The sequence below is a fragment of the Zalophus californianus genome, chromosome 6, assembly GCF_009762305.2.
Source record: "Zalophus californianus isolate mZalCal1 chromosome 6, mZalCal1.pri.v2, whole genome shotgun sequence".
In the NCBI taxonomy this organism is placed as follows: domain Eukaryota; kingdom Metazoa; phylum Chordata; class Mammalia; order Carnivora; family Otariidae; genus Zalophus; species Zalophus californianus.
In genome coordinates this window covers 64,719,495-64,741,737 of record NC_045600.1, presented here as the reverse complement: position 1 = coordinate 64,741,737, position 22,243 = coordinate 64,719,495, and the positions used below count along the sequence as shown (strand labels likewise).

General features: G+C 37.2%; 1 protein-coding gene across 6 annotated transcripts in view; it reads right to left on the bottom strand.

The window, feature by feature from the left end:
* Positions 1-100: 100 nt before the first annotated feature.
* The window catches only part of HECTD1 (HECT domain E3 ubiquitin protein ligase 1), an 85,254-nt gene continuing 63,111 nt past the window's right edge, over positions 101-22,243 (bottom strand). For 3 of the 6 annotated variants that reach the window (XM_027569647.2, XM_027569649.2, XM_027569645.2), the window contains 17 exons: positions 19,040-19,173; positions 18,064-18,186; positions 15,676-15,832; positions 13,127-13,349; positions 11,967-12,021; positions 11,557-11,739; positions 10,971-11,178; positions 10,801-10,886; positions 10,454-10,581; positions 9,332-9,533; positions 7,118-7,255; positions 6,249-6,856; positions 5,044-5,122; positions 4,825-4,918; positions 3,983-4,133; positions 1,164-1,308; positions 683-1,054 (listed from right to left, as the gene is read on the bottom strand). In XM_027569647.2, the coding sequence (XP_027425448.1) occupies positions 917-1,054; positions 1,164-1,308; positions 3,983-4,133; positions 4,825-4,918; positions 5,044-5,122; positions 6,249-6,856; positions 7,118-7,255; positions 9,332-9,533; positions 10,454-10,581; positions 10,801-10,886; positions 10,971-11,178; positions 11,557-11,739; positions 11,967-12,021; positions 13,127-13,349; positions 15,676-15,832; positions 18,064-18,186; positions 19,040-19,173 (2,852 nt within the window). In that variant the 3' untranslated portion in view covers positions 683-916. Of the gene's footprint in view, positions 1,055-1,163; positions 1,309-3,982; positions 4,134-4,824; positions 4,919-5,043; positions 5,123-6,248; positions 6,857-7,117; positions 7,256-9,331; positions 9,534-10,453; positions 10,582-10,800; positions 10,887-10,970; positions 11,179-11,556; positions 11,740-11,966; positions 12,022-13,126; positions 13,350-15,675; positions 15,833-18,063; positions 18,187-19,039; positions 19,174-22,243 lie in introns of all 6 variants that reach the window. The other 3 variants (XM_027569644.2, XM_027569646.2, XM_027569648.2) reach the window with 3 other exon arrangements.

Sequence of the window (22,243 nt, the reverse complement as noted above, 5' to 3'; positions counted from 1 at the left end):
AATTTCAAAAAACTAAATCTCAGTGATTCAAAATAAAAAATATCTGGTTAAGCTCTTAGGTCTGCTCGTTGCAGTGAAATAGTCACGTGACACAGTTTTGTACGCTGCAAACATTTTAATGATTATTGTTGAGCATACATTTTGGAAATTTTTTACTTCAAACTGCAACAAGTTAAATAAATGTTTATAATATACAAAGAAAATACAACCAAAAGTAAAACTTGCTTTTAAGTGTGCCTTGCATCTAGACCAGTGTTTTTTCTTTTTTCCCCTTAATATATCTTTACTTCTGAGCTGCACAAACACACTTAAGAATTTGATCTTTATAGTACGGCATTTAGGAAATAAAAATATACTCCCACCTCAAAGAAATAAAAAGGTTGTGCATGATTATATGCCAAACAAAAGAGAGAACACTAGAATACTCTGATAGTGCAGGCATCATTAAAAAGGAAAAGAAAAGGCTTGAGATGCTCATTAACTCTCTATGTTTTAAGGAAGCAGGATTTTTGACCGAGTAGCTTAAAAGCCAGCAAAACAGGGATCAGTGACGGCAACTGTAGTGTATGAAGTATGAAACGACAAACTTTACACAAATACACTGTTAGAAATTTACCGGTGAACACTGAAGATCTGAGAAGCTGCTCTTTGGAACAGTCAAGTAGGGACCACCTTTTTCCAGTCACTAAGCCCTTGTAGCAACACACTGTTCTGTGCTATATACTTTCTGGCTGGGTAGTTAAAGGATTTGTTTTGTCATTAGCAGCTAACCAACTTATTCCACATGTTCTTAAAGCCTTAATGGTTGAAATAAAGGCAAGTGTCATTAGCGTAGAGGATCATATACTTCTCTGCACACAAACACAAGAGGCTTCACTAGTATTTTAAAAGTCTCTGATGTCTCCCACTTCGAAGCTCAGTTGAGATGAAAGCCTTTCTCCATGGTAGCAGCTAGTAGGCGCTCTCTCATGATCTCCTCCGAAGAATATTCAGGCAACTTTAGATAATGCACACATGTGTTCACTGATGGATAGCTTGCATCAGTAGCATCAACCTAGAAAAAGAAAAGTAAAAAACAGAAGGCCATGACTTTAAATATTTATTTCTTTCAATCCTGTAGTAACTGAATTCCGTTTGGATTCCCTATTAGCTAAGGTTTGTACCTTGCGTACAACTGTGAGCCTGGGATGCAGATTAGCCAGTCCACCTGGGGGTAGAGTTGAGCAACCAGTGGTAAACTGCAGGAATGCTTTCCTTTCATCTGAAGACATGCCACACAAAACCCTCACGAACCTGAGGAAACCAGGGCTAAAAGGAGAAAAATAGAGTTCTACTGATCTGACAGCTGATTTAAATGAAAAACACTACTTGTAAACCAGCAATAACCCAAAAAACAATTATCAACATGTGAGAAGAATACCATCTAGAGACTCTTGAGTTAAGCATGAAATGAGCGGATTAAGCTACTTTAAAAATACCCTGCAAAGACTGTCTTGTAGTTATAAATGGTTAAGAACTGAAACACTGATGGAGTACAGGGACCAAATATGCAACAAGGTTAGCAAATCAAAAAACTTCAAAATGCACATGCATAATTAATCCAAATATGGCTAAACTACCAAAGGGGATCTGAAACAATCCATCTTTGTTAACAGTGAAATAAACTATTTCTATATGCCACAACAGGGATGAATTTCATAATCATAATGTTAAACAAAAGAAGGCAGACCTTAAAAAAATACATACTGTACGATTTCATTCATTAAAGTTCAAATGCAAGCAAAATTGATCAACAGAAATAGTGATTTAGTATTAGAAAAGAATATAATGGGTAAGGGCAGTTCTTGAGTTGTTTCTTATTCTGGGTGCCAATACACAGGTGTTTCCCTTTTGTGAAAATTCTCCAGGCTGTACATGCAATTTGTGCACTATTATAATTCAATAAAAAGTTGACTTAAGCAAAAAATGCTATGTTAAGTTTAAACTAATTAGTAATACGGTTGACCCTTGAACAACAAGGGGTTTGAACTGCACAGATCCACTTATATCTGTAATTTTTTTAAATAAGTACAATAGAGTACTGCAAATATATTTTCTCTAACTCATGTTTTTTTTTAATTGTTATCTGAGTATAGTTGACAATGTTATATTAGTTTGAGGTGTACAACACAGTAATTCAACAAGTTTATACATTAAGCTATGTTACCACAAGTGTAGTTCTTCATGAGTCTCTTTTTTTTTTTTTTTTACCATTTTATTTATTTGAGAGAGAGTGAGTGAGAGAGCAAACGAGCAGGGGCAAAGGGAGAGGGAGAAGTAGGTTCTCCGCTGAGCAGGGAGCCTAATGCAGGGCTTGATCCCAGGACCCCGGGATCACGACCCAAGCTGAAGGCACACACTTAACCGACTGAGCCACTCAGGCGCCCCCCTCATGATTTTCTTAACATTTTCTTTTCTCCAGCTTATGTTATTGTAAGGGTATAGTATATAATACACAGAACATATGTACTGACTGTTTATATTATCAGTAAAGTTGGTCAAAGTAGGCTACTAGTAGTTAAGTTTTTGGGGCGTCAAACATACGGATTTTGAACTGTGCTCCTAACCCCTACATTGTTCAGGGGTCAATTGTATTCTCTCATTTATGTTAATTTGGAAACGTTTAAAAAGAAAAAGTACTATAGGGCCTGTAGTCTTAAAAAATATCAGTGGTATGAAAGAAAAAAAAAACAAACAGCTAAAGAACTGTTTCAGATTAAAAACCTATCACAAGATAACCCTATCACAACCAAATGCTATTTCCTGACAATGGGCAGTGGTGGTGGGGGAGTGCTATGAAGGACATTATTGGAGTAAACAACGAAACTAGAATATGGACTACCGATCAGCTAACAGAATGAATTTGCTAGTGAACATGGATACATGGGAGAATATCCATATTTTTAGGAAATGCACACTCTATCACAGAATAAAGGCACATGATATATGTGACATTTTCAAATGATTCAGAAAAAAATAGTACACACACACATATATATCACATGTAGGTGTGTGTGTGTATGTATATAAATACATAATATAAAAGAACTATTAAGTACAATTGAATCTGGGTAAAGAAGATATGGGAATTCTTTCAACTATTCAACTTTTCTATTTGAAAAAAATTTTTTTTTAAGATTCCACTCACTTAGAGAGAGAGATCACAGAGGCAGAGGGAGAGGGAGAGGGAGAAGCAGATTCGCCACCGAGCAGGGAGCCCGACGTGGGGCTCGATCCCAGGACCCTGAGACCATGACCCAAGCCGAAGGCAGCCACTTAACTGACTGAGCCACCCAGGCGCCCCTCTATTTGAAATTATTTTAAAATAAAGGTTAATATATGGGGCACCTGGGGCTCAGTCAGGTTAAGCGCCTGCCTCCAGCCCGTACCAGCCTCCCTGCTCAGTGGGGAGTCTGCTTCTCCCTCTGCCTCTACCTCTTGCTCATGCTCTCTCGCTCACTCTCTCTCTCTCTCTCTCTCAAATAAATAACATCTTAAAAAAAAAAAGTTAATATAAAATGAAGCCTAAGGCCGTAAAGAGGCGCCTGGGTGGCTCAGTCAGTTAAGCATCTGCCTTCGGCCCAGGTCATGTTTCCAGGGTCCTGGGATCAAGCCCTGCATTGGGCTCCCTGCTCAGCGGGGAGTCAGCTTCTCCCTCTACCCACCCCCACTGTGCTCTCTAGCTCTCTCTCAAATAAATAAAATCTTTTTAAAAATATGAAGCCTAACGGTTTACTATTTACCCAATTTTTTAAATAGGAACAATTAAAATGGAATCTTAACACCAACAAAGACTCAGTTGTCTTTTTGTGTAAACTCAGCCTTATCAATGGATATGAAAACTGCTTTCTCCCTTCACTAAGTCATAGTTCTTTAGAGAATCTGCCATTTGATTTTGGGACATAAACTATTTTGTTGACCTTAGAAAATAACCAATACATACCTGTCACGTGTATAACCTAACTTAGGTTCAGTATAATTAATAATATCCTCTGCTGCCCAGGATGGTGACTGGTTTCCACAAAGTATCATCTGGACTTCTTCATGGCTGAAGGAACTTAATTTCTCCATTGGAAAAACTTTGTTAAACCCATCTACATTATACACAGCAAAAAAATAAAAACAAAACACACAACTCAATTTCTAAGTTACAATTTCAAAGTACCAAATTTCAAAGCAAAATAGCTAATATCAACTAAAGGGACATTATATGAAGAAAATATTAATAAATGCTTGAAAAAATAAATATAAAAATAGCTTGAAACCAAAGCTGTGCTAAGGTTTTAAGTACAGAAATTTCACTTAATACTGCAAATGTGAACAGAGATATTCAGTCACTATGGTCAGTAGCCAAATTCTAGTAATTTCTTAACCAGCTCTTTGTGTCATACAAGGCTAGCCAAAGCTATATTCTCATTTTCAAAACTAGTATGTGATGAATAGTCTAATATATTTTGTTTCAATTCTCACCTGAAGAACTTAGGTTCTAACTTGGTTTAATTCATGTAATGTGTAAAGTATGCAACCTTATGTCCACATACAAATGAAGAAATGGAGGCCAAAAGTGAGTCCCCCATTACTCAGGAGGAGCAAGTTGAGGGTATAACACAGCTGGAGAATGTTCCAACCTGTTCTGGGTACTCTGTGGGACCTAACTATCTGGAAGACAGGAAACTAGAGGGCAAATCTAGAGATTACCTACAATCCTTGACAAGAGAAACACCTTAATTTCAAATGTCTCAAAGTAAAAGGAGAAAGATTAAGCTAAAGAGCCCTAAAAATTACCTCTAAAGGCTTCCATCTGTTTCTGAATACCCGTATGCATACAAAAGTCAAACATCAAATCCACATATTCTTCTGCATTATCCATTGTTATCATCTACAAAGGAAAATTTGCCAACATTGTTGTTAATATCTAGGAATATTTCAGTAGCACCTACTACAACTGGCCTCATTACGAAGATGTTCTGAACTTACAACTACATCAAAAAAAATTTTTATTACCTCATCTTCCCCACTTGGCTTGAGATCCACAGCTGTAAAACCATATATTCTTGAGGAAGGGCAAAACTGGAAATTTAAACTGGGAAGACAAAAAGGACTGGATTAACATTCAGCTACCATTTGTGTTTAATTTTTAAAACACTGCTGCCAAAGGGGCACCTGGGTGGCCAGTTGGTTAAGCGTCTGCCTTCAGCTCAGGTCATGATCCTGGAGTCCTGGGATGGAGCCCTGCATCGGGGTCCCTGCTCAGGGGGAGTCTGCATCTCCCTCTGCACCTCCCCCCACTTGTGCTTTCTCTCTCAAATAAATAAAAATCTTTAAAAAATAAAACACTGCTGCCAAAACCATGAACCCCCACTCCCCGCACCCTTCCAACAAAAACAGTATACCAGCTTAGATGTTAAGTAGGAGGACTTTTGAATGCAAAACCCCTGTGCACATAAACTATTATAACAACCATTACCAAACCTGGCTTTGCAAAGATTGCATGAAACCACCACCTTTCCATATTTCACTTCTCTCTTATGGCACAAAATTAACAAAGTAAGGGTTTTTGCAATAAATTACGACAGCAACATCTTTTTGTTCTTTTCAAGAAACTATCGCTTCACTAAAGTTATTCACGCTCTGTCCCTACCCTGAAATCAAACCTTGAATATATAGTTAAGTTATCAAACAAAACCTCTCAAAATTATCAACCGAGAGAGAAAGAAGAAGAAAGCAAGACTTTCAGTCAGCCCAAAATCATAGTAAAACATACTAAGGGTATAATAATTACATGTATACAAATTAACAGAGTGTTATCAAAAGATGTGTAGCCTTTGAATTAGCTAAGCCATTGGGCATAAGGCCTACATACAGAGCAAACTATTTTGAGCATTGCCAAGTACACTATATTAACTAGCCATGATTTCTCAAAATATTTCTGGCTTTGGACTTTAATGTAAGATATATACATTAATCATATTTGATAAATCAGATAATCTTCCAGAGATGTGATGATTATTACACTATGTTCTGGAATTCTGAGTGTTGTCTTTATAATAGGAACTATTCAAAGATTCAAATCAGTAATATTTCCTACAGCATATTATTGTTCTTAACAGACTACTGAACTCATACATTGCATATTAGTGGGGACAAAGAAACAAAAGCTTTAAAACTTATTCATCCATTAGGTTGACGAACATGTATAAAAAACTTACCCTAAATCCTCTATGCTAAGTGGAGGTCCAGAACCTGATGGATTCTTTAGCACTAGTTCCTGTAATTTCGTGTTCTTCTCATCTTCAGAAAGACCTTTGTTGCTTAAAATCTGACGCCTCTTGACAGCAAGGTCTTTAATTTCTTTTAAAAATCTGGCTCTGTGTGGGTTTACTAGTTCAAAGTCTTCCCAAGTTAAAATTCCATTAAACCAAGCTGGGGGTTTTGGTTTGGGGGGATCTAGAATAAACTCTGATTTTGAATCCTCTTCAAAGCTTCCTACTGAGAGTGAATCATGACCTTCTTCTGTAGAAGCTTCAGACTGACTTTCAGTACAGTGTAAGTCTCTATCACCTCGTGACTCATAAATTAATTTACTCATATTGCTTTTAATGTCACCCATACACATAAGTTTAAAGAAAGGTTTAGAAATAGGTAAGTCCACAAGTCTATTGTCTTGAATGCATTTGGCCAAGAAAATTCCAAGGAAATGAAAGAGTTTCGTGATCCTTTCAAGCTCATCACTGTCTTGTGGAAATGGTGCTGTGAACAGTCCACAAGATCTCTGCACATAGTATCCAGGAGGTTTCAATCCACCCCCAAGATCAACCTAGTGTTTTAGAGGGAGAAATACAAATAAAATTATATAAAAGATGAATAAATATTAAACATCTTCATCAATTTAGTTAAAGTATTTATATATACATCTTTTATTAAATAGTTTTTGGTGACCGAAAGAACATTTTAATAGCATCTAATCAATAATAAAAAAAGAGAGTCAGAAAGCCTGGCTTAAATTCTGAAAGCATAACCTATTTTTAATACTAAAAGCAGAATCACAAATAATCACAAAATGGGAACTAAATCTTACATGACGAGATTCATCATCTGGAAAGTTATCATCACAAAGCCAAGCTCCCAGATCAGTTCTCTGGAATTCTGCTGCCACCAGAGCATAAAATTCTAATGTAGGGCCCAAGCCAGTTCCTTCTTCTCCTAAAAATTCAACCTAAAATATAAACAAATTGTGGGGAAAAGTGAGCTTAAAAAATTTTTCTTAAATGATCCCATTCTTGCCAAGTAATACATCTTTTTTTACAACAGCAGAATATATATATATTTTTAAGATTTTATTTATTCATTTGAGACACAGAGATACAGAGAGACAGCATGAACAGGGGGAGAAGCAGAGGGACAGAGAGAGAAGCAGACTCCCTGCTGAGCCAGGAGCACGATGTGGGGCTCGATCCCAGGACCCTGGGATCATGACCTGAGCCGAAAGCAGACGCTTAACCATCTGAGCCACCCAGGTGCCCCGCAACAGCAATAGAATATTATACACAACACATTATAGACAACACGGAAGTTTTATTCTAGTTTTTCTAAAAAGTGTATTTATTGTACACCATTGCATAAACACTGTGGTGAGCACTGTTCACCACACTGTTCATTAATTTATTTCTCACACCAACCCTATAAAATAGATTTTTTCTTTTTTTTTTTAAGATTTTATTTATTTATTCAACAGATAGACAGCACAAGCAGGCAGAGTGGCAGGCAGAGGGAGAGGGAGAGGGAGAATCAGGCTCTCCGCCGAGCAGGGAGCCGGACGTGGGGCTCAATCACAGGACCCTGGGATCATGACCTGAGCCGAAGGCAGCCACTTAACCAACTGAGCCACCCAGGCGCCCCTAAAATAGATTTTCATCTCTTTTTTTTACACCAAAGGAAACCAAATTTTAGATAAAAAGATTACATCATTTGCTTGAGGAAAAACTGGCATACAGCTGTGTATGTGTGTCTATGTAACACTAAAACCTAAACTCTTGCACTGAATTCCTGACTTTAGGCAATCACTTTAAAGGCTTTTATCCATACTCTATATACCCCATAAGTGATTTGAGGCAGCTTATAAAAACATATAGTGCGGGTGCCTGGGTGGCTCAGTTGGTTGGGCGACTGCCTTCAGCTCAGGTCATGATCCTGGAGTCCCAGGATCGAGTCCCGCATCGGGCTCCCTGCTCATCAGGGAGTCTGCTTCTCCCTCTGACCCTCCCCCCTCTCATGCTCTCTCTATCTCATCTCTCTCAAATAAATAAAACAGAATAAATCTTAAAAAAAAAAAAACATATAGTGCATGGTCAAAAAAAAAAAATAATGGAGGTTTATCTAGTTTGAAGAATAAGATGAAGGCAAAGAGAGTTTAAAGTGAAAGCCCTAAGAGCCTTACATATTTTCTAGAGATGTATCATATTTGTCATGATCAGTCTCTGATTCACATGATAAACTAGGGGCGCCTGGGTGGCTCAGTCAGTTAAGCATCTGCCTTCGGCTCAGAGCCTGATCTCAGGGGGGGATCAAGCCCCACACTGGGCTCCCTGCTCAGCGGGGTCTGCTTTCCCCTCTCCCTCTGCCTCTATCCCCCACTCGTGCTCTCAAACGAATAAATAAAATAAAATCTTAAAAAAAAAAAAAGATAAAATAAGCAGCTGGTTCATATTTATGAGAAAGATTTCTTCCATTGTCCCTCATATAGGGAATAACAGGTATATAGGATATAATCAACAATGCCCACAATGACATCTCTATAGTATATTAAGGATATTAAATTTTATACTGTTATTTGCTATAACATCTCTCAACACAGGCCAATGATATAATGCCAAGCACAGTTTAACAATATTATAAAACAGTATGCTCCCAAATTGCAGATATCTAATAGCAGAGCTTAATATAAAGGTAAAATATAGAGTATCAAAAAGAATCCTTAGTGAGTGTTATTATTCGGCCCAGGCTTTGTTAAGAAAGGAATAATGTCCTTCAAAAAGACCAAGCACTTTCCCACCTCAAGAGTGAAGATACTCTGCTGCTCATCAAATCAAAAGATCCTGACCTCTGAAGAGGTGAGCTGACATCCTCTTATAAAAGATGCTCTATCAGAGGGAAAGGCCTTGCATAAAGGGCAGAGAAATCCCTCTCCATTTTTCATTTCTATCTAATGTAGTCTGCATGCTGTGGAACATACAGGTTTGTTGGTTTTCTGTCATTCCTGCATACTAAAAGAAATTATATGTGCGTGAGGTACCTCAAGAACTGATTTCCGATCTGCATGTATTTGCATGACGTTCTCGGCCCATTCCATCAGTGATTCACCACGTGGGACTTTTACTCTTTCATGCTTGAGACGACCCACTCGAAACTCTCCAGGATCATCTCGCCTGACACTACTGGTGGTCCTTGTTCTTTCCACAGTGGCTTCACGTCGGTTTTGTAACCACACTATTGCTCTAAAATAGAAAAATATTTATGTAGCTCTAACGTTCAGTAATAGTTAGAATGTACTACTAAACCAACAACGTAAAGATTTAACTATTCTTTTTAAAAATAGTATTTTATTAGGTGACAGAATTAGTAAATTTCCTTATTGCATAAATTGTTGCTTCCTCTCTTAAAACATATAAACCCCTTTACTATTTTCCTAAACAAATTGAGAAAATACTTAGGTATTTTTCCTCTTTATTTTAGTAATTAACAGATCAAAATAAAGGTCTGTGGTCCCAATCCCACGTGACATACAAATATAGAAAACCTGGGGATGAAAGCAGCAGCACAGGGAATACAGTCAACAGGGTTCTAATAGCCTCGCATGGCAGACAGACGGTTGCTGTACTTGTGAGCACAGCATAATGTACACAGCTGCTGAATCCTGTTGCACACCTTCCGTTAATGTAACATGGCGTGCCAACTATATTTCAATTTAAAAAATAGACAAACTTATGACACATAAAAATACAAATGAAGGGGTGCCTGGGTGGCTCAGTCGTTAAGCGCCTGCCTTCGGCTCAGGTCATGATCCCAGGGTCCTGGGATCGAGTTCCGCATCGGGCTCCCTGCTGGGCGGGGAGTCTGCTTCTCCCTCTCTCTTTTTCCCTCTCACCACTCATGAACTCTCTCCCTCCCCCAAATAAATAAGATCTTTAAATATGATCTTCAACTGCGCAGGACGGGTTGGCATCCCTAACCCTGACATTGTTCAAGGGTCAACTGTAGGAAAGCATACATCAACTAGAAATAAAAAAAATGTTTAAACACTGACAACTTTTATAAGAAAACAAGATAATATAGTCCTTCCATCAGTCTTGACATAAAGTATATTTGTACATTTTGAGGTTATATAACATTAAAAAAATATAAAAGCACTTCCTACCTTGATGCACCAAATGCTGTACATGTGAAATAAAGCTGTCTAGTTTCAAACGGTATTAGGAAAGGACACTTGCTGGTTAACTGTTCACACCAGTCTGGAAGAGCCCCACTTGCCAATGCCAGCGGTTCCTGCAAAATAACAAGTAACAATGTCATCAATTATTTAAAAAGAAAAACAGGAGTCACTTCTTAAAAGTAATGAAAGAAATTAATGCCAATGGACCATATGGCCTAAATCAACATATCAGAGACTAACAGTAGAGATGGTGGAAAGTAGAAAAGGAAGAGTCAATACTTTGAAAGTCCAAAAGTTACAGACTAACGAGTTCAACTGTCTGATTTTATTACCTCAATCTGCTGCAAAATTTTTGTTGTGATTTTTTTGCTAGTGAATTCATCTGGTGGAAAAGTAAACTGAGGCTGCTCATCGCCTTCTGTAAAATTAATAAAATTAATAAAAATATAAACTGACTTCCTTTTAAAAATGCCACAGAAATGAAACAAGGATTCTTACAGACCTTCTTGGGATATTCTTGAATAAGGGTCACTTGCAACTATATAGAGAATACGCAGAAGCTGAAGAACATCTTCTACTCCGCAAGAATTCTGTCCATTGCCAGCTTTGGCCTGAGGTTGTTCTTTTGCCAAATTAAGAATATCACTACTCTGAAGAGTAGAAATGGCCCCCTGGTTTAATCCAGACTTTGTTCCATGCTCACAAAAATCCTATAGAAACAATTAGTAAAACTAGCCATTAATCACATTTTCGAGAAAAGCACTGTATCATCCTATAAGTATTTGAAAATGCTGAAATTTTTTCAAATTGCCTTCTTTTTAAATAAAAACACTATTACCCAAGTTGAAAACAATGTGTTCTAAACCATTCCCAAATAAACTATAACCACTGTAAGCCACAGTTTAAACCATGTATTAGATCCAATACCACAAATCTTATTTGAAGTTTTAGTACTTGGCATATTAACAATGTTAATTCAACCTCATTTTTAAAACACGTCCCAATGAACCTCTTTTTCTTAAGAATCTTTAAAAGCTGCAAACAAAGCACAAAGCCATTCCCAATTGTGTTTTGATGCCAATATATACCTTATATGCAGCTATGAGCTGAGAACAATTTCTGTTTTTCCTAATACTTTTATTAGTGCCAGTTAATTTCCAGTGGCGCAGGAAAGCGGCGTCTGCATTCTTCTGCAGGTAGGTTATCAAGTCATTCTTTGGTAATTCATCAGTGCCAAGGTACTGTTCCACATGCTCTACAGACCAACAACCCTACAACAGGATAAACCAAATGTTGGCCTTTCCTGATTAAAAGTCTATGCTATTTCACATGCATTACATAAGGTAGCTTTTAAAATCATGCATTTAACCTCATCTAAAGAATTCCATGTTAGTGATTTTTTCCCCTCAAATGTTCAATTAAAACAGTGTTAGTTTTTCTTTATTTTCCCTTTTTTTTTCACTAAGTAGCCAAGAAGATCCATTTAAATATCACTTACCATTTTTCCATTTTCCTTCTCTTTGTCAGAATCCTTCATTTCTCTGTACATAATTCTAAACATGAAGATATTATTCACATTAATTCATAAATCAAATGATTTGTGGTTATTTCCAATAAGGCTTCAATTCTTTAAAAAATACATGAATGATGTCATTCATTAGCCGAAACATTAAACTCAGGGACAATTTATTTAAAAAAAAAAATCAATTTGTTAAACATGGGGGAAAGTAGCAGAAATCATATTCCTGAAAAAGTTATTTATAAATTTAGCATAAATGCAAAGATTGCATACATCAAACCTAGGATCTTTAAAGATATGAAGTAATATGCTATATCATGTGTTATAACTTTCATTTATTGTTGTAAAAATAAAAAGAGATGAGAAATGGTTTGTGCTTCTGTGTCTGGATGGAGAAAAAGGATAAGAGAAACAAGGACCAGGAGCCTTTATGTTCACATAAGGCAGTGGGGATAAAATTTTAAACTCCAATAAAAACTGAACAGGGAGGGGAGAAATATCATGATAGCCTTGTTTTGTCTCAAAAAGATCTAGATCACTTTATTATACGTTACATAAAATTATCAATGATGTTAAGAGAACATCAGAAAAATAAAAATTCACAGGATGATTAAAATTTCATTTATATATTAAGCTGTTATTAAATAATAAATAATAATTATTATAGGTGATACTGAGCACCCAGACAATACTGAAAACACTTTACATGTATTAATCCACTGATTCCTCACAACCAGGCTCATTTTAAAGATTAGCAGAATGAGCCACCAAAACGTTAAATGTGCCCAAGGTCATTATTAATTACTTGTTCAATGAATGAATGAACAAAGACAGGTAGGCCTATCTCACAAACCCCAAAACAAATAACAAATAGAAAATATTTAGTACCTCATACACAAATGCAAAGAGTTCAACATTTATTACATAAGATACTAGTCTAGTTTATTTCTAAAGTTACTTTCAGTTGAAACCTTAAAACATTCTACATCAGGAGTCAGAAATGCTCTTATCCCGTTGTAAACCAAGAGAACAAGAACCAAATATTTTCTGTTTCTATAGGAAAAATTTAGAAATACAATGCTTCTAGGTTGATGTATCATGAAAATATCTACTTAAAACATTACATTAAAATCTCTTACGTGTATGTTGGCTCCCAAATACGCCTAAGTTTATCTGATTTCACACTGCCATTACAGGACAATTGAAGCAATTTTTGTACATAGTAAAAAATGGTTGATCTGAAATTGGTGAGTGGTAATTCAACTTCACGAGTTGTTCCAAGACCTGTTACTTTCAAAGTGAGGGCTAATCGAGGTGACGGAGTACATTCAACTTCTTCCAAGAGCTCTGAATGAGGTGTTCCTAAAAATACGGAAGACATCAAAAACAATTACACTGTAACAAGCAGTCCATAAGGAACACTGCACCAGGACACAAAGCTACATGAAATCTAAATGCTTCTGTCAGATATTAGTAAAGACATCAGCTACTTAAGACTCTTCTGGCCTCAACAATTTTTTTTAGAAAATGGGAACAATGTATCTAGGTTACTTAAAGACAGAGCATTAAAGCTGAATTTATGTATATGATAGGGATCTCTCATTGTTTTAAGAAAACACATGCTAACTATATGAATATTTCAGAAACATTTTATTCTTATAAATCAGAACACTGAAATTATTCATAACTCTATATAGAGAGAAAACCACATATTGAGAAAACCAGACTCTAGTCAATGAACTGTCAACCTTCTGCTCATAGTGAATGAGTGGATTGTGAGGTACCGCCCCCCCCCCACATACAAATAGGTACATAGTGTATTTAGTGGTGTACTCTTCTTTTTCATTAGCTCAGGAATCTTCTCCTCATATCATGATATAATCTTCTAAAGTATTACTTTTATTCATTGCATGACATTCCATTAAACCTTACCCAAACCATATTCCTGTTACTGGAAATAATGAAGATCATTTCCAATTTTCTGACAATATAAATAATACTTGTGTAGTCATCAGTGTATATAAATCTGGGTGCAGAGCCAGTATTTCTTTACTACAGATTTCTGATAGTAACAATATGAAATACATTGCCAAAGAGCTCTACAGAAAATTTGTACCTGTTTACATTCCGTAGCACAGGTTTTTCTTTTTGAAAGGATCTTGGAACATCTTGATTCAGCCTATATGCAACCTCACCATAGAACATCATACTATGAAGCATACTTACTTCCCCCTATTTAACACAGGTATCGTTCTATCAAATAAAAAATACATTCCATACTTAATCAACATTTAAGTCTTCCTTAAGGATAATATACTGATTAGTATAGCTGACGTTTATTGAGGCATACATCAGGTACCTCATTTAAAACTTTTAACTACCTTGTCAAATAGAAACTATTACTCTCTCCATGTAAGAGATAAGAAAATTCAGGCTTACACAAATTACGTGATTTGCTCAGTATATTAGCATCTTATTGCTGTTTTAATAAATTACCATAAACTGGGTGGTTTAAAACAACAAGTTCTAGAAGGGAGAAACCTTAAATGGGTTGGCAGGGCTTTGTTCCTTTTGGAAGCTCTAAGAAAGAATCTGTTTGCTTGTCTTTTTGAGCTTGAGGCTGCCCGTATTCCAGAGTTCATGGCTCCTCATCACTCTGATCTCTCCTTCCTGTTGTCAAATCTCCTTCTCTGTCTCAGACCCTCCTGTATTCCTCTTAAGCTTTTTTTTTTAACTTATTTACTTATGTTAGAGAGAAAGAGAGAGAGAGAGAGGTAAGAGCGCAGAAGGGGAGAGGCTGAGGGTGGAGACAGAGTCTCAAGCAGACTCTACACTGAGCACAGAGTCCAACGCAGGGCTGATTCTCATGACTCCAAGATCACGACCTGAACTGAAACCAAGAGTCTGACACCCAACCAACTGCGCCACTCAGGCGCCCCCGCTCCCGTATTGCTTTTATGTGGACACTAGTGTTTACACTGGGCCTACCTGGATAATCCAGGATAATTCTCCCATCTCAAAATCCTTAATTTAATCTCGTCTGCAAAGTCTCTTTTGTCATATTAAGGTAAACTATTCACAGATTACGGAGGTCAGGACCTCCATACCTTTGGGGATCATTAGTGTGCCTATTACAAACAAAATAGAGTTGTAAGAGAGTTACCAGGCTAACTCAAGACCATAAATGAAACTACTATACAACTTTCCAAAGTAGAATAGGAATAATCCATAGCAATTCTGATCCAGTAGAATAGAGAATACAAATTATCTACCTTTAAATGAGCCTTCCTTTAAAAATTATGCAAACACAGAAACACTGTGTTTTTAAAGTACTGCAATTTGCTCCTTCAAAAATAATCTGTATCAGGACACCTGGGTGGTGCAGTGGTGAAGCGTCTGCCTTCGGCTCAGGTCATGATCCCGGCGTCCTGGGATTGAGCCCCGCATCGGGCTCCCTCTGCCCCTCTCCCTGCTTGTGCTCTCTCCCTCTCTCTCTCAAATAAATTTTAAAAATCTTATAAAAAAAATCTGTATCTTTTAAGGACCTGTGGCTGATATGTAGTTTTTTTTTTTTTTTTGAAAACTTTTACTTATAACCTGCATATATAAGTAGCCACTTACTTTCCTGATTACATATAACATTATTTGGTCTGTTCAAAATAAATCACAAAACTAAAATACACAGTACCTGGGGGTGGAATCTCTAGATCAGTCGTCTGCTGGACATTAGTACGACCAGGTCTAGGATCAAAAGCAGGAACCAAAGCAGAAAACTGCCGCTTGAGTACATAATCATCATCCCATGTTCTCCGACGTCCTCCTTTAGTTTCATACTCCTCTTCTTCCTGTTAAAATTCCACATAAACAAGATAAAACTTTTCACTATTGCAAAAGTGATGTGCTATCTTTAAAATGAGGTGTATGTTAAATACGTCTCTGTATAGCTATTACACTTATTTAGCCAAATTTCTTATGACAAAATGAGCCAACATAAACATATATAGGCATATGCATTTCTTAATGATTTTTTTAAAAGATTTTATTTATTTATTTGATGGAGAGAGAGACCGTGAGAGAGGGAACATAAGTAGGGGGAGTGGGAGAGGGAGAACCAGGCTTCCCACTGAGCATGGAGCCTGATGCGGGGCTCAATCCCAGGACCCGGGGATCATGACCTGAGCCGAAAGCAGCTACTTAACAGACTGAGCCACGCAGGCGTCCCCATTTCTTAATGATTTAAGCTTACCAAAAGTAAGTTGCCTTAGTAGTGGTTACACTAATCCAAACATGATAAAATGAGAAAGAACCATATACATACACTGTATCAGTGTCAATTTCCTGATTTTGATATTAGACTCTAATTAGGTAAGGGGTAACCTTAGGAAGGTTACCCCTGGAAGAAAGTGGGCAAAGGGCACAAGACCGCTCTATAATCTTTGCAACTTCCTGTGAATCTGTGAACTTATAATTATTTTTAAATAAGTTGCTTTCAAAAAATGTAAGTAAATTTTATTACATACTGAATTATATACAAAATATAATGCTTGGAAGATGCTTTAAATAACTATGGGGCAAATAAATCAAACATGTTTGACCAAGTGTTGGTAACCATTACAGTCAGATGACGGGTTCTTGGGGATTCATTGCACTATTCTTTCTACTTCTATTTTTTTTTCTGAGAATTCTTTCAGGCTCCAAGGTTTTAACATCCATCTTAAACAGAACTGACAGACAATTGGAAAAAAGACCAGCTTTCTTGAAGTGCAAGGGCTAGAACACTTCACTGTGGCTACTTATTTTAAAAAGCACACATTGAAAGGTAGGACTAGGGTTATTACACTAGTTTAAAAACAGGCCAAGTACTGGCGCTGCGTCCCTCTCATGCTAGCATTGGTCATTGAACATAATGAATGTTAAACATGTGGGTCTGCATCTAAACCACAGAGAGCATGTTTAAAAATTTCCATAATGAAAGTTTTTTTTTTTAAAGATTTATTTGACAGAGACATAGAGAGAGAGCACAGATAGAGCGGCAGGCAGAGGGAGAGGGAGAAGCAGGCTCCCCACTGAGCAGGGAGCCTGACGCAGGGCTTGATCCCAGGACCCTGAGATCATGACCTGAGCTGAAGACAGACAACCAACTGAGCCACCCAGGTGCCCCCATAATGAAAGTTTTTTAAAGGAATATTTTCTTCTCCTCTTCACTTTTACTATCAACAAAAAAAGAGATCAATGAATTGTAAGTGTTGTAAATATGTGATGTAATAAATAACAATTATGTATATACTTAAACGCACACACATAGCCCCTCATATTCCAAACACTTTATTTAGCTTTTTTTTTTTTTTAAGATTTTATTTATTTATTTGACAGAGAGAGACACAGCGAGAGAGAGAACACAAGAGGGGGAGTGGGAGAGGGAGAAGCAGGGAGCCCGATGCAGGGCTTGATCCCAGGACTCTGGGATCATGACCTGAGCCAAAGGCAGACGCTTAACGACTGAGCCACCTAGGCACCCTTTAATTAGCTTTTATAACACATCAAATGGACATCATGATTATAGCTCTGTAGCCAGAATGTTTGTTTTAGTCCTAGATCCAAAACTGCTATGTGTGACCTTTACCAATCACTTCATCTGAAAGTTAGGGCTAATAATAACCCTCAGAAGGTTGTTGAAAGGACTGAATTAGTTAATACATGGAAAGTATTGAAAACAATGGCTAGGATATAAAGATCAATAAATGTTCAGCTAATAATGTTATAATCTCTACTACTATTACTGAAAACTGTAAATCTTAGATAATAGCCATTAATCATTTTAATAAACGTTCACTGTTACCCAAGGGCCAAGATGAAGTGCTTTCAAGTAAGAAACTCCTTTATGCATTATGCCAGAGCAATCATGGACTGTTTCTAGAATATAGAACCCAAGCACTAAGGGAAATTTCTTTTTGTTTATCTGGTAGCTTCTCACCTCCACCTCAACCCCCATATATTTTTCTAGGCATTTTGGTTGATGCTTTACTGTGAAAGGGAGAAAAATACACTGTAGGGAAGATAAACATTAAGATACTACCTGCTCCCCAATAGGTCGGCTCCCTGCTCCAGCAGGGACCTGTGGTAGCTGCGAGGTGACAGCATGGTGTGTTACATCAGAGCGAGAACCAGCTCGACGCTGCAGGGATGGACGTCTCAGAATCTGAAATAAGAAAATACGAAGAGACATGTCTAATTATTTGACTCGTGTGTGGATATATATAGATATCTCCCCATTCAGCCTTAACCGCATCATCAAAACTATCATTAAAACACTTCATATTCATTAGTCATCTTCAGAAAACTTATAAATTGAATGCTTTATATTCACCATGCATCATACAGAACCTTCACAAGAAATATGCTATAGTAATATCTGTTTTTAAGTAAGATATACTAAAAGCATTTTTGTGGAGTCCTCTACCCCATTAAAAAACAACTTACGAAATTAAAAATCTAAAAACATTTTATAAAGAGAAATGAAAAAGTTACAATAAAGGGTGTTCTCAGGCAAAAGTTCAGTTTGAAGACAATCACAGTGGTTAAACATTAAGAGTTCTAGATCACACTTCCTAAGCTTGAGTCCCCACTTTTGTACTTAACTGATTCATTAACTAGGACATACTACTTATTCTATGCCTCCACCTCATAGCTGTAAAGACTGATGAACTAATACAGAGATACTGCCCACAAAACAATACATACGAAAATAGTCTAATTATTGTGAAAAAAACATGAAAATTATATTCTTTAAGATCAGTGCAGTTCTTTACACTTTTAAACCTGTTAAAACATCAGCATGTGACATTTTAGTATTTTCCAAATATAAACTTTATTTTCTCTTAAAAGACAATCATAAATGCTCAGATTAAAGGTGCTTTTCTTAATTAACCATATTTTTCATACTCATGCCATATTTCCCTATTTCAAAGTTTAACCAGGACTTTGCTTTTTCCTCTCTTCATTTCAATTATTAACATCTTATGTCAGTTAAGAGAATGGGAGACACTCTCTACCATAACCTCCTCGTATTCTTGGTCCTCCTGATTGTCATCTTCATTCTCATCATCTTCCTCATCTGGCTCAGGCAAGTCTTCATCATCATCTAGCTCAGCTAAAAGAGTACTGGCACGGCAGCTATCCAAGAAATCTAGAAAAGAAAACCAACAACCTTATTCTCAACACAATTAACAAAGCATTACAAGGTTATCACGTACTGGTTCTACAAAACAAAGTAAAATTCAAGAAACAAGTATAAAAAACACACTGAGTGATCCCACCCTTCTTCTACCACCACAAATACAAAATGAGTAATGTTGGTCACAAGAATGGTAGAAAACAACCCAAGATAAAGGATGACCACAAACTAAATCCAAGTCTACAAACTCCTAATAGGAAAGATCAACAATACAGGGTAGGTTTAAAAAAAAACAATCCTATCACAATTGTCTGCATCAGCCATAGGAAGCATAACATGGTGTGAAAAGAACACTTTGGAGTCATTCACTCTGTCAGCAAATATCTACTGAATACCTGACTATGTGCCAAGAATTGTGTTAGGCACCAGATATATACAACTGTAAAAAAAAAACAGACATGGTCTGAGCCCCCATGGAGCTTACAGGGGAGAGAGGCATTTAAAAAGTAAACAAATGAGGCACACCTGGGTGGCTCAGTCGATTAAGCATCTGACTCTTGATTTTGGCTCAGGTCATGATCTCAGGGTCATGAGATTGAGCCCCATACTGGGCTCCATGCAAGGCATGGAACCTGCTTAAGATTCTCTCTCTCCCTCCCCACAAAGAAGAAGGAGAGAGGAGGAGAAAGGTGGAGGAGAAGAAGAAGAAGAAGAAAAGAAAAAGAATATATAAATAGAAACTGTAAAATATCATATAAGGGAAAAGGCAGAATAAAGTCAATCAGAGAGGCTGGGTTTAGCTCCGTGACCTGGCAGGTTAATGGTAACAACTACTTATAGACACTGCCTATTTACTATGGAGCAATGTATGTACCATCTTTCATGTTATCCGTATTCCCTCACCGCCCCCTCTATGAAGTCTGTGTCAGATAAACACAGTCCCACACAATGAAGATGTTGACAAGCTGTTCTGCACAAGAACTGAAAACAGAAAGTAATGATGGGACTAAAGCAGGAGAAGTTTTACTGGATATGAAAGGAAAAAAATTTCTGTGGATAAAAAGACAATACACACTCCATATTCCAAAAGAACATTCAGAAGACAATTTATAATTACTTGGTGGAATCTTTATCTGCAAACCTCTGAAACAAATATATATATTTTAAATCCAATAATTACACAGGACTAAAATTCAATACCTTTTACTAGATGGCTAGTAGAAGAAAGAGGCCTGATACTATATTCAATTAGTTTCTAAGGCACACAATTTTTTTTTTAACACTTCAATATTCTGGAATCAGAATGTGTCTTACAAGCAATGGCAAGTCACAGCTGAATTGGCAACATTTTTTCTTAGTGACATAAAATAATTATAATGGCATCTTAAATTTGATGAAATATATTATCCCTAACACATGTAAGGTGCCATCCTGTAATTGAAGAGTGGTTCTCATGAACATGATGTGGTAGTATGCATACATGCATGCACACACACAATCAATTCCACTTTTGGCTTACTTTCAAAGGAAAACAATCTTACTTTAGATACTGAAATTTCATCTCTCACATGTTATAATTCACTAAAGTCTAGGCTTTTTTTTACTTATGATCTTCTCTTTATCAGAGTATAAGAACACTTAAATAGCTCCTTATTTCATAGATTTGACCATATCACAGAATCACGTCCCTCAAAACCTAACACAGTAAAAGTTTGCATATAGAAATTATTTTATAAGGCAGATATTCCTCTGATCCTTCACAGCAGCAGCCTTAAAGAGTCCTCCAGTTTTAGAAATGTGAAAAAGGAAATGGTAATCATCTAACAATAATTTTCAAGAGGCAAAGAGTAGCCCTAACTCTTTAATATTCTGGGGAAAGAAGAGGGGCCAGATATATGAGTTCAATCACAAATGGCCAATAATTTAATCAATCACGCTGAAATCATGAAGCCTCTAAACACCTCCTCCCTCCACCCCCGCAAATGGGGAATTCAAAGAGCTTCCAGACTGGTAGACAAGGATACATCCGTGGAATGGCAGGGTCCCCAAACTCCAAAGGGACAAACACTCTGTGCTTGGGACCTTCCAGACCTCATCCTATGCATCTCTTCCATCTGGCTGTTCCTGAATTATACCTTTTTTTTTTTAAGATTTTATTTATTTGACAGAGAGAGACACAGCGAGAGAGGGAACAGAAGCAGGGGGAGTGGGAGAGGGAGAAGCAGGCCTCCCGCGGAGCAGGGAGCCTGATGCGGGGCTTGATCCCCGGACCCCAGGATCACGACCCGAGCCGAAGGCGGACAGACGCCCAATGACTGAGCCACTCAGGTGCCCCTAATTATACCTTTTTATAAGAAACAGTTAATCCAATAAATAAAATGTTTTCCTGAATCCTGTGAGCCACTCCAGCAAATTAAACCAGAGGAGAGGGTCACGGAAGCTTCCAATTTATAGCCAGTCTGCAGCACAGATGACAACCTGGACTTTGGATCTGTGTCTGAAGGGGTGGGGAGAGGGTGTTATGGAACAGGGCCCTTTACCTATGGGATGTGGCACTAATTCCAGGTAGGTAACAGTGCCAGAGCTGAGCAACTGAGTTAAACTGTAGGACACCCAGCTGGTGTCTGAACACTGCTCGGTATGGGCAAACTTCACAAACATCTGGTAGTCAGCGGTACCAGCAGTGAAGGGCTCTGTGAACAGAGTGTTGAGAGTAGAGGAGACACACAGGGGGAGTGTTTTTCTTCTTACATTATAGTATACAAAGAATATAACTTTACAAAGCTTATTATTATTATTAATCTCTTACACTTCTATTCTTTTCTGATAAAGGTGTCCCATATCTTTGTTACCATAATTCTTCCAATAAAACTTCATTATTTCACAAAAGGTGAAAAAGGAGGACACAAAAGTTCCTAGATGTCCACTTATAATCAGATAATCTAACAGTCCCCCACAGCACAGAGTTTTTTCATCTTATATGAAGATGCCATATCTTTAATAAGAGAGGATAATTATTTTCTAATTGACAGTTAAAGACAACATAGCAGGAAAACATACTAAAAGCATCACTACACAAATA